The following is a 12119-nucleotide window of genomic DNA, read 5'->3' on the forward strand; positions in this document are numbered from 1 at the left end:
ACATATATTGCTCAAGGTCACATATTACCCAAGGTCATCATATACTGCCTAAGGTCATACTGTCCAAGGTCACATATACTGCCCAAGGTCACTTATATTGCCCAAGGTCACATATATTGCCCAAGGTCACTATACTGCCCAAGGTCACATATACTGCCCAATGTCACTATACTGCCTAAGGTTATTTATATACTGTCCAAGGTCACATATACTGCCCAGGGTCACATATACTGCCTAAGGTCACATATACTACCCAAGGCCCTGCCTAAGGTCATACTGTCCAAGGTCACATATACTGCCCAAGGTCACTTATATTGCCCAAGGTCACATATATTGCCCAAGGTCACTATACTGCCCAAGGTCACATATACTGCCCAAGGTCACTATACTGCCTAAGGTTATTTATATACTGTCCAAGGTCACATATACTGCCCAGGGTCACATATACTGCCTAAGGTCACATATACTACCCAAGGCCATATATACTTCCCAAGGTCACCATGTACTGCCTTAGGTCACATACCCTGCCCAAGGTCACGCCATATTCCTGGAAGGAGTGGGTGGGTGAGGGGGAGCTCAGCTTCCATGGATCAAGAGCCTCCACCGCCATTAAGGTGCTCTTCTCCGTTCATTGAAACAAGCCTGACATATCACATAAAGGAGCACTGCAGGAGGCCTACTGGCCCTTGCTAGGCAGTACATCAGTCTTAACGTTCTGACCCAGACTGAAGGTTATCAGTCAGGTCAGGTCTGGTCTAGTCTGGTCAGGTATAGTCTAATCTGGTCTGGTCAGGTCTAGTCTGGTCTGGTTTGGTCTGGTCTAGTCTGGTCAGGTCAGGTCTAGTAGGTCTGGTCAGGTCTAGTCTGGTTTGGTCTGGTCTAGTCTGGCGAGGTCTAGTTTGGTCTGGTCTGGTCTAGTCTGGTTTGTTCTGGTCTAGTCTGGTCAGGTCAGATCTACTCTATTCTGGTCTATTCTAGTAGGTCTGGTCTGGTCTAGTCAGGTCTGGTCTAGTCTGGTCTAGTCTAGTCTGGTCAGGTCTGGTCTGGTCTGGTCTAGTCTGGTTTGGTCTGGTCTAGTCTGGCGAGGTCTAGTTTGGTCTGGTCTGGTCTAGTCTGGTTTGTTCTGGTCTAGTCTGGTCAGGTCAGATCTACTCTATTCTGGTCTATTCTAGTAGGTCTGGTCTGGTCTAGTCAGGTCTGGTCTAGTCTGGTCTAGTCTAGTCTGGTCAGGTCTGGTCTGGTCTGGTCTGGTCTAGTCAGGTCTGGTCTGGTCTAGTCTAGTCAGGTCAGGTCAGGTCTGATCAGATCATGTCAGGTCAGGTCTGGGAACAGGTCGCGGGGGCCATTAACTCCAAAATACATTAATCGTAATTGTGAAAAATCTTCTTTTCGTGTGAAATAATTTTCTTTTAGTAAATTTGTTTTCATGTTTTAGACTTAATTGGTTTTGTTGGACTTAAAGACTCGTCTTGACGAGGGTAATGATGGGGGTAGCGCTAAACCCGTCAGGGTCATACAGCACTTGGGGTCACTAAGGCTGCATTCTACCTCATCTCCACTAGTAAAAAAATAGCTGAATCTTTTATAAGCACACACACACACACACACACACACACACACACACACACACACACACACACACACACACACACACACACACACACACACACACACACACACACAGTCTGGGAAGTGGTGTAGTGGAGATAGGATCCATACATAGCTTTAAGACGAGGTATGATTAAGCTCCTGCAGCAGGAAGAGTGGCCCAGTAGCGACCAGTGAAGAGGCGGGACCAGGAGCTATGAATCGACCCCTGCAACCATAACTAGGCGAGTACACACACACACACACCTGTGTTTCTCATGTCAGTGTTTTCCAGAGTATCCTCATACATGTATCATCGTCAACTTGCTCGTTTTAATATTGTAATTTTTAATTATTATACTGTAAATACACCGTCATTCTGTATGTCTCTGTGAGAGTCATACAACCTGTGTTCGTATCTGATATACCTTTGATATACTTGTTCGTTTAGATTAGATTTTACTGTCAGATTTCCTAGTTTGTGACCCAGTATCCTGTGGATGGTAGTGGCTAGTTTATTGTGTACCTCATATCCATCCTGTGGATGGTAGTGGCTAGTTTATTGTGTACCTCATATCCATCCTGTGGATGGTAGTGGCTAGTTTATTGTGTACATCATATCCATCCTGTGGATGGTAGTGGCTAGTTTATTGTGTACCTCATATCCATCCTGTAGATGGTAGTGGCTAGTTTATTGTGTACCTCATATCCATCCTGTGGATGGTAGTGGCTAGTTTATTTTGTACCTCATATCCATCCTGTGGATGGTAGTGGCTAGTTTATTGTGTACCTCATATCCATCCTGTGGATGGTAGTGGCTAGTTTATTGTGCACCTCATATCCATCCTGTGGATGGTAGTGGCTAGTTTATTGTGTACCTCATATCCATCCTGTGGATGGTAGTGGCTAGTTTATTGTGTACCTCATATCCATCCTGTAGATGGTAGTGGCTAGTTTATTGTGTACCTCATATCCATCCTGTGGATGGTAGTGGCTAGTTTATTTTGTACCTCATATCCATCCTGTGGATGGTAGTGGCTAGTTTATCGTGTACCTCATATTCATCCTGTGGATGGTAGTGGCTAGTTTATTGTATACCTCATATCCATCCTGTAGATGGTAGTGGCTAGTTTATTGTGTACCTCATATCCATCCTGTGGATGATAGTGGCTAGTTTATTGTGTACCTCATATCCATCCTGTGGATGATAGTGGCTAGTTTATTGTGTACCTCATATCCATCCTGTGGATGATAGTGGCTAGTTTATTGTGGGCCTCATATCCATCCTGTGGATGGTAGTGGCTAGTTTATTGTGTACCTCATATCCATCATGTGGATGGTAGTGGCTAGTTTATTGTGTACCTCATATCCATCCTGTGGATGATAGTGGCTAGTTTATTGTGGGCCTCATATCCATCCTGTGGATGGTAGTGGCTAGTTTATTGTGTACCTCATATCCATCCTGTGGATGGTAGTGGCTAGTTTATTGTGTACCTCATATCCATCCTGTGGATGGTAGTGGCTAGTTTATTGTGTACATCATATCCATCCTGTGGATGGTAGTGGCTAGTTTATTGTGTACTTCATATCCATCCTGTGGATGGTAGTGGCTAGTTTATTGTGTACCTCATATCCATCCTGTAGATGGTAGTGGCTAGTTTATTGTGTACCTCATATCCATCCTGTGGATGGTAGTGGCTAGTTTGTTGTGTACCTCATATCCATCCTGTGGATGGTAGTGGCTAGTTTATTGTGTACCTCATATCCATCCTGTGGATGATAGTGGCTAGTTTATTGTGGGCCTCATATCCATCCTGTGGATGGTAGTGGCTAGTTTATTGTGTACCTCATATCCATCCTGTGGATGATAGTGGCTAGTTTATTGTGTACCTCATATCCATCCTGTGGATGGTAGTGGCTAGTTTATTGTGTACCTCATATCCATCCTGTGGATGATAGTGGCTAGTTTATTGTGTACCTCATATCCATCCTGTGGATGATAGTGGCTAGTTTATTGTGTACCTCATATCCATCCTGTGGATGGTAGTGGCTAGTTTATTGTGTACCTCATATCCATCCTGTGGATGATAGTGGCTAGTTTATTGTGTACCTCATATCCATCCTGTGGATGGTAGTGGCTAGTTTATTGTGTACCTCATATCCATCCTGTGGATGGTAGTGGCTAGTTTATTGTGTACCTCATATCCCTCCTGTGGATGGTAGTGGCTAGTTTATTGTGGGCCTCATATCCATCCTGTGGATGGTAGTGGCTAGTTTATTGTGTACCTCATATCCCTCCTGTGGATGGTAGTGGCTAGTTTGTGTACTTCATGTCTACATGACTCACGAAATCTTAATGACATGATTGCAAACAAACCATACCACGGGTGGGGTTAGAACCCGCGATCGGAGTCTCAAAACTCCAGACCGTCACCCGTGGTATGGTTTGTTTGCAATCGTGTCATTACGATTTCGTGAGTCATGTTGACGGCTTTGAGGGGACTTGAGCTAGAGTTCGTCACGGCCACGCTAGCTGGAGATTCGTCTGTAAAAACTTGCATTTGTGGCCACAGTGGTGGCCTATGCTAACCTTCCTATGGTGTATACATATACCTAGTTGGATGAATCTTATTGTGGCTAGCTGGTCCAGTGGCTAACGCGACGGTCTGGAGTTTTGAGACTCTATGACCGCGGGTTCTATCCCCGCCCGTGGTATGGTTTACTTCATGTCTATCCTGTGGATGGCAGTGGCTAGTTTGTGTAAGTCATGTCCATAATGTGGTGGTAGTGGCTAGTTTGCGTACCTCATATCCATCCTATGGATGGTTGTGGCTAGTTTGTGTACCTCAGGGACTGTAGCAAATGTGGATACACAATAGGCCTAGGAGCTAGGCCTCAAAAGATAAGGGTAACAGAAATATCTTTTATACCTACAATTATGTGTTGGAAGGAAATTTCTTGTGTGTTTATATCTCCGATAATTATTCCGTTCGTGCAGTGGCTAACTACTGCGCCTCGTTACTGCGCCTCGTTACTACGTTGCCAGTACCATTCCACCTCTATATTAAAGTGGTATAAAATACAGACAGGTTGTTAGGTAAGACACATGTACAACAGTTATCTTTATTTCCAGAAAATTCGCTCACACAGTAGGCTTCTCGAGTCTAGTACAGGAAAGTACTCGACTCAAGAAGCCTACTCTGTAGGCCCAACATTTGGACATAAAGAGGCCTAACTATGGTATATGTCTTACCTAACAACCATTCCACCTCTTTAGAATTATACTTGAAACATAGTGACCTAACCAACCAAGAATACATAATTTTTTCGAAATTCCCAGATAGTCAAAAAAAAAAAAAAAGATATGGAAAAACTAGTATTGCCCATTGAATTTTTATTTACACAGTAATTTATGTACATTATCTTACAAAAGGAAAAAAAAGTTATTCTGTATAAAAAAAGTATTTACACATATTAAATAAGTTGTATATGACTTTGGTATTATCACAGATCAAGTGGGCAAAACCGTGGTAGAAAACAGTTAGCAGATCATTGGATGTTTTTACCTCCATCAATATGTTAGAAATTGGACGCAACATTGATTTAGCTAGAAGCGTGTAAGTGTACGTTCGCTTTGTTCATAGTGATCATGTCAGAGGTGAGGAGGTCACAGAGAGCCTTTGAGTTCAGTCATGTCACTGTGATAGATTGAAAAGGTCACAGAGAACCTTTGAGCTCAGTCATGTGACTGTGATGATTGAGGTCACTGAGAACCTTTGAGCTCAATCATGTCACTGTGATGATAGATTGAGAGGTCACAGAGAACCTTTGAGCTCAGTCATGTGACTGATGATTGAGGTCACTGAGAGCCTTTGGGCTCAATCATGTCACTGTGATGATAGATTGAGAGGTCACAGAGCCTTGAGCTCAATCATGTCACTGTGATAGACTGAAAGGTCACAGAGAACCTTTGAGCTCAATCATGTCACTGTGATTGAGAGGTCACAGAGCCTTGAGCTCAATCTTGTCACTGTGATGATAGATTGAGAGGTCACAGTGAGCCTTTGAGCTCACCCGTATCACGGTAAGGACAGGTCCCAACGGCAGCGATAAGGACAGGTCCAAACCACAGTAATAAGGATAGGTACCAACCACAGTGATAAGGACAGGTCCCAACGACAGTGATAAGGACAGGTCCAAACCACAGTGATAAGGACAGGTCCCAACGACAGTGATAAGGACAGGTCCAAACCACAGTGATAAGGACAGGTCCAAACCACAGTAATAAGGACAGTTACCAACCACAGTGATAAGGACAGGTCCCAACGACAGTGATAAGGACAGGTCCAAACCACAGTGATAAGGACAGGTCCAAACCACAGTGATAAGGACAGGTCCAAACCACAGTAATAAGGATAGGTACCAACGACAGTGATAAGGACAGGTCCCAACGACAGTGATAAGGACAGGTCCAAACCACAGTGATAAGGACAGGTCCAAACCACAGTAATAAGGATAGGTACCAACGACAGTGATAAGGACAGGTCCCAACGACAGTGATAAGGACAGGTCCAAACCACAGTGATAAGGACAGGTCCAAACCACAGTGATAAGGACAGGTCCAAACCACAGTGATAAGGACAGGTTCCAACCACAGTAATAAGGACAGGTTCCAACCACAGTGATACAGATCCCAACCACGTCAGTGACCAGAACAGATCCCAACCACATTATGAGGACATGTTTGAGGTGCTCATGAACCTATGTCAACATCAGCCACACAATGCACACACAGGAGTCTGGTGGATGTGCTTCATAAACCCAGAATGAAGGCAGATATAATGAATAAACTTTACAATGACTTACAAAAGAAATGTAATAAATATATATATATATATATATATATATATATATATATATATATATATATATATATATTATATATACATATATATATGTCGTGCCGAATAGGCAGAACTTGCCATCTTGGCTTAAATAGCAACGTTCATCTTGCCATATAGGACAAGTGAAAATTTGTGTATGCAATAATTTTGCCAAAATCATTCTGAACCTAACGAAAAAAATATATTTCACTGTGTTTGTTTAGTATTAAATTATTGTAAACAAATCTAAAATATATTTAGTTCTTGTTATAAGGTCAGGTAAGTTTTCTAAGTTCCTTTTGGTGCAAAATTATAAATTTTTACATCGACATTAATGAAAAAAATATATCTTTAAACGTATAAGAGAAAATTTTAGAAAGGACTTAATTTTGAATGAGTTCTTGGTAATTGACCAGTTTTACCTATTCGGCTCGACATATATATATATATGAAAATATTTCTCTCTATCTCTCACTCTCTGTGCATGAAATGAACGATATTTTTCCCAGAATGTCCAAAACACACAAAATATTCTTAATATAGGATTGTTCTTGGATAAGCTAGTAACTGCTCGCCTGTATGATCACCACACCCACACACCACAACAGTTATGCATATTAAAAAAAAATTTGCATTCTTGTTTTTCGTTTAGTGACAATGACACAATACCGACCCGAGTTGTATGATTTTTTCCCCCCTTCAGCACACTTACAAAAGAAGCATTGAACAGTAGATAGTTGCCATTAAAAAAGGTTTGCTGACACGATTGTTCGTTGTATATAAAGATTGTTATTTTAAAAGGAATTAGAGCCTAGCCAGGTCTTGAATTTCATACATAATATATATGACTAGATGTTGTATGGTCATTGATGGAGATAAATAACATATACAAACCTCCATAATGTACAAATTAGGGTTTAACCCCCCCCCCTTTTCACACGCAACACTTGCTAGGCTCAATTAGGTTTGCAGAAATTTTCATGGCGTACGTTTCAATGGTTTGTTTTAGTATTTCTGGACATTTCAGATAGGAATCAACCACTTTAACACTTGTCACTTTAAAGCTTTATATATCTCTCGCATATATCGTTCAACACAGCCACTTGGCACACTTAAAGGGCTCTGTTTTAACACTATAAAACACTGGTGCAGAGCCCATGGCACTTGGCTCTTACAAATAGAGCCTGATACATACTCTTCCATCGGAACTCTATGTAACCACAGAGCTCTATCATGTATAAATATACAATGAAACATCGCCCTCTTGTAGACTTATAAACAGAACTCAGGCGGACATTTATAAGCAGAGCCCTTCAGTGTCCTACGCCCAGTAAGCATCGGATCCCCCGTGAAGGTTATGGTGTATAGACGCTGGGCTGTTAACACTGTACTTGTTGGTGGTGGAGGAGGACCTCTCCGGGATTGAACTGTAGGTGTGTACCACTCGTTGACTGTTTTGCACGTCTGGCATTGCAAATCTCAGCTTATCCCAGAAGAGTTTATCACTGGCGTGAATGCAGGTGTTGGTTTTGAGGTAGAGGCGGAGATCAGGATCCAGATCTCTCGCAGGGATCTCCCCTAAGACAATGACAATCAGACGCTGCCGTCTCTTCTTAAATACTTCGTGATGGGCACTCTTGAATTGGAATCGACACCATTCGTTCTCTATAAAATTTTTAGAGAGGACAATGATGGTGCGGCGGGAAGATTCCACTGCTTCTACTATCGTGTCTGCGATGTAGGCAGTGACCGGGAAGTCCCTGTAGTGAAGACAGACACGATAGGGCCTCTCGCCTCTCTCGAGCTCCCCAGCGAGGACCTGATTCACCCAACCCTCGTCCTTGGAGCTGTAGGAGACAAAGGCATCGAACAACTTGTCCCTGTCATCAGTGTTGGTAGCCTTGTGACACATCCTGAAGCCACAGTGAGAGTAGATCCACACTCGTATAGTACTGCGATACAGGACACATAGTATCAGCAGAACTATCACCACAAAGGCGACACATGTGGCAATCACTGGATGCAACAAGTTGTCCAGAACGATGGGTTGTATGACGGTAGACGAGGAAGTGGTATTCATGCAGGTAGTGGCATTGAAATCCATGATGTACAATCCAGGTTCCTCCTCAGACTCGTCAGTGTAGCATTTGATATCCCGGCCGTCAGAGACTTTACGCTCGTTCCCTGTGAGCCAGATACCGAAGGATTCGACGAACTGACACTGACATGACCACTGGTTGGCACTGAGGGAGACGCGGCTGAGGTAGGGATTGTCCACTAGTCGCCACACGGGGAAGTTGATCAGTTGGTTGTTGTGGAGTGTCAGGATTTCAAGGTGAGAGAGTGTTGCAAAGGTATGTTGATGAATGTACCGTAGATGGTTGTTGTGGAGGTACAGTTCCCTCACTCCTTGCAGCCCCTGGAACTCGTTGCCTCTTAGTGCCTCCAATAGATTGTCCTGCAGATGCAGTGCAGTCAGTCGTGTTAGTCCACTGAAAGTTCCGTTGTCAAGTGTTTTGACATTAGAAGCATTCACGTACAAAATTTGAAGATGCTTACGTCCGATGAATGAGTGGGAGGAGAGGTTCCTAAGATCATTACCATCAAGGTAAACCTGCGTGGCATCCATTGGGATGCGTTCTGGCACTTGTTGCACGTCCTGCAGTGAACAATCCACAATATTGGATCTCCACGACTGGTCGTGGTAACACCCACAGCCATCAGGACACGTCATCTCACAGTCACAGGCGTCGAACTCGCAGCAGTGGCACAGAGCGAAGCAGTGAGTCTCGTACTGACAGAGGAACTGTGAAGGATTGACTTCCACAAGAGCTATGAAGGCTCCCGTGCGAGCAAAGGGCATCTGGCAGTAAATGCTCTCCAGGTCCATGATGCGAGGGTTTTGGCGTTCATGCTCCAAGCCATTGATCCTCTGCAACCACTCCATCTTGCAGTCACAGACGAAGGGGTTGCCTCCAAGGTAGAACTCCGGCAAGGACTTGTTAGCCGGAAGTTCTAACAATCTCAAGGCTGACATGTCCATCTTAGAAAGCTGGTTAGCGAAGAGATCCACACGAGTCAAATTAGCTTTCTTAAAGAAAGTGAAAGGTTCAACCACTGATATCCTGTTGTCATTTAAAAATAACAACTGCACACTATCTGGGATTTGGATGCTATTTATATATTGCAATTTATTAAAACTAGCATCCAGAGTTTGCAAATTTAAATCGTGACGTTCAAGATAATTTCCCAATTCACTTATTTTATTTTTATGTAGATCTAACCACTGTAGACTCACAGGAATAAAATGGTAATCAAACATTTCTATGGTATTATCAGACACATTTAACCACACTAAATTCGGAAGGTTTTCAAATAAATTGCTAAAACTTGTAAGCATATTTGCATCGAGTCGAACTGCTTGAAGGTTCAGATTATTATCAAAGGTTCCACTTTCAATATGCGTTATAGAATTCTTTGCTAAATTTAGTATTTTGAGGGAAGGTATATCATTGAACGTATCTTTCGTAATGTTGCCACTAATTTTGTTGTTGACGAGCCTTAACCCGTACAGGAACTGTAGGCCCTTGACGGGTATGTTTTCCAAGGAGGTGATCTGGTTCTCTCCGAGATCTAGTGTTTTGAGGTACCGCAGGTGACCCACATCTGCAGGAATTACCGTCAGTTGGTTACCATTAAGGTTAAGATCTTCCAGACTTGTGAGGTTGCTGAGTGATGCTGCGCCAACGTCGCTGATCTGGTTGTTATCCAGCGCTAGGAAACTCAGTACATTAACTCCCTGGAACGCTCTGTCTGGGATACTTGTTAACTGATTGTAGGATAAATCCAAAGTGTGTAGGTTGACGCAGGCTGAGAATGCTGCCGTAGGCAGGGTCTGCAACTGGTTGTGCGAGAGTCTGAGAACCTGCACGTTGTAAAGATCGCGGAAGACCTGTTGGTTTAGTTGCGAGATCTTGTTGTAAGAGAGATCCAGTAGCATCAGGCGGATTAATCCTTGAAAGATGGAAGAAGTCAGCCACTCAGACTTGAGCTCATTATGAGAAAGATCCAGCTCAACTAGGTGCTCTAAGCCACGAAAGAGCCCCGGCGCTAGTCCAGAGAGGGAATTGTTTTTAGCTCGACAGTACATGAGGCCAGGAGTGTGCAGGAAGGCGTCCTCAGGCAACGCTACCAGTCTGTTGTGGGAAATATCAAGCGTACGCAGACTGTTAAGACCGTGGAAACCATTGTCATCCACTTTGCCGAGTTCGTTGTGTTGGAGGAAAAGGTGTTGGAGACGTCCTAGGCCCTGTAGCGAGGCGGACACCAACACAGTGACATCGTTGTTGGAGAGGTCGAGAGAGCTGACATCAGAGCGGCATGGAGACAGTGTCCCTCTGTCAACGCCTCCTCCTCCTTCCCCGAACCCCAGCTGCGTGATATCTTGTAGGTGGTTGTGACTTAAATTGAGCAGTTTGAGGGTGGCAAGGTGGCAGAAAGCGCCAGCTGGCAGCTCCCAGATATTGTTAGCACTTAGATCTAGCCGCTCTAGCTGCTGCAAAGGACGGAACACATCTGGCTTAGCTGTAAGACTCATCACCGGCCAGTCAGAATTTTTAGTCCGTAAAGTCAAATTTCTTAAATTTCTAAGGTTTATAAATGTGTTATCGTCTATTTCACTAATCTTGCAATACTCCACATTGAGTTCTCTTACTCTGACGAAGCCCGACAGAGTGAAAGGCGTTAAGACACTCTGATAGTAATACACCTCACTGCACTTAAGGGATAGTTTCACTACACTATCCACTGGGATGTCGCTCAAGTTAGCAACCCTCATGTCATTGTCCAGGGTCTTGAGGGAGCAGGTAAGCGCTCTCTCACGTTCACTAAGGACCTGACTTTCGCACTCTGCGGCGCTGTATCGCACAGCCAGACCCTCGCAGCGCACCACCGCTTGCCACACCATGAACAGCAGCGCCCTGCCATCCCAAAATCTCGCACTCCACATTTTGATTGTCCAGGGTTATTTTACTGCGAGTGGAAATGCCATGAGAGACATTCCTGCAGGCGGGAGGGAAGTTGCGGAGTCTTCAACTTGACTCGGACCAACATTACCGCAGTGAGAGGCGGAGGAGCGTCATGATCCGTCCCTCCCACTGGCTCAACTCATACTGTCTTCCCGCTGCAGCGCCGCAGCTGCTGTCTGCCTCTTGTGTCGGCAGTGACCGACTAGCGGGAAGAATTATCGTACGCACACCCTTACCCATATGATATTTATTTATTCCCTTCAAAGTCTTGCCATCGTACGCACGTCCTCACTCGTATATTTATTCCCTTCAAAGTCTTATTACTGATGAAGGGCTCTTGATACCACGTCCTCCTTTCCCTTGGATCAAACTTGATCCTCGGTAATGAGTTAATAAGACACACGTACAAGGTTTATGTATATTCCGAAACGTTTCGGAATATACATAGACGTAGTTTTTGGATCAAAAAACTACGTCTACAGGTCTAAAATATAAATTAAATTACCTTAGTCCAAGAAAATATATAGTCATAGATGTCTCCATAAAATAACTGTATATTTTGTATAATATATATATATATATATATATATATATATATATATATATATATATATATATATAT

At 43.6% G+C, this 12119-nt stretch overlaps 1 protein-coding gene across 1 annotated transcript; it reads right to left on the minus strand.

Annotated features, from left to right (window-relative positions):
- Window positions 1–6542: 6542 nt before the first annotated feature.
- Window positions 6543–11680, minus strand: LOC128704988 (toll-like receptor Tollo). Its single transcript, XM_053800204.2, has one exon. It carries the CDS (start codon window positions 11476–11478, stop codon window positions 7792–7794), a length of 3687 nt encoding a protein of 1228 aa, XP_053656179.2. The 5' UTR covers window positions 11479–11680; the 3' UTR covers window positions 6543–7791.
- Window positions 11681–12119: the final 439 nt, after the last annotated feature.

The sequence above is a fragment of the Cherax quadricarinatus genome, chromosome 97 (assembly GCF_038502225.1).
Source record: "Cherax quadricarinatus isolate ZL_2023a chromosome 97, ASM3850222v1, whole genome shotgun sequence".
NCBI lineage: Eukaryota > Metazoa > Arthropoda > Malacostraca > Decapoda > Parastacidae > Cherax > Cherax quadricarinatus.

Bases quoted from the DNA above. Each gene is read 5' to 3' on its own strand.
- LOC128704988 (XM_053800204.2), bottom strand. From the start codon at position 11,478: ATGTGGAGTGCGAGATTTTGGGATGGCAGGGCGCTGCTGTTCATGGTG.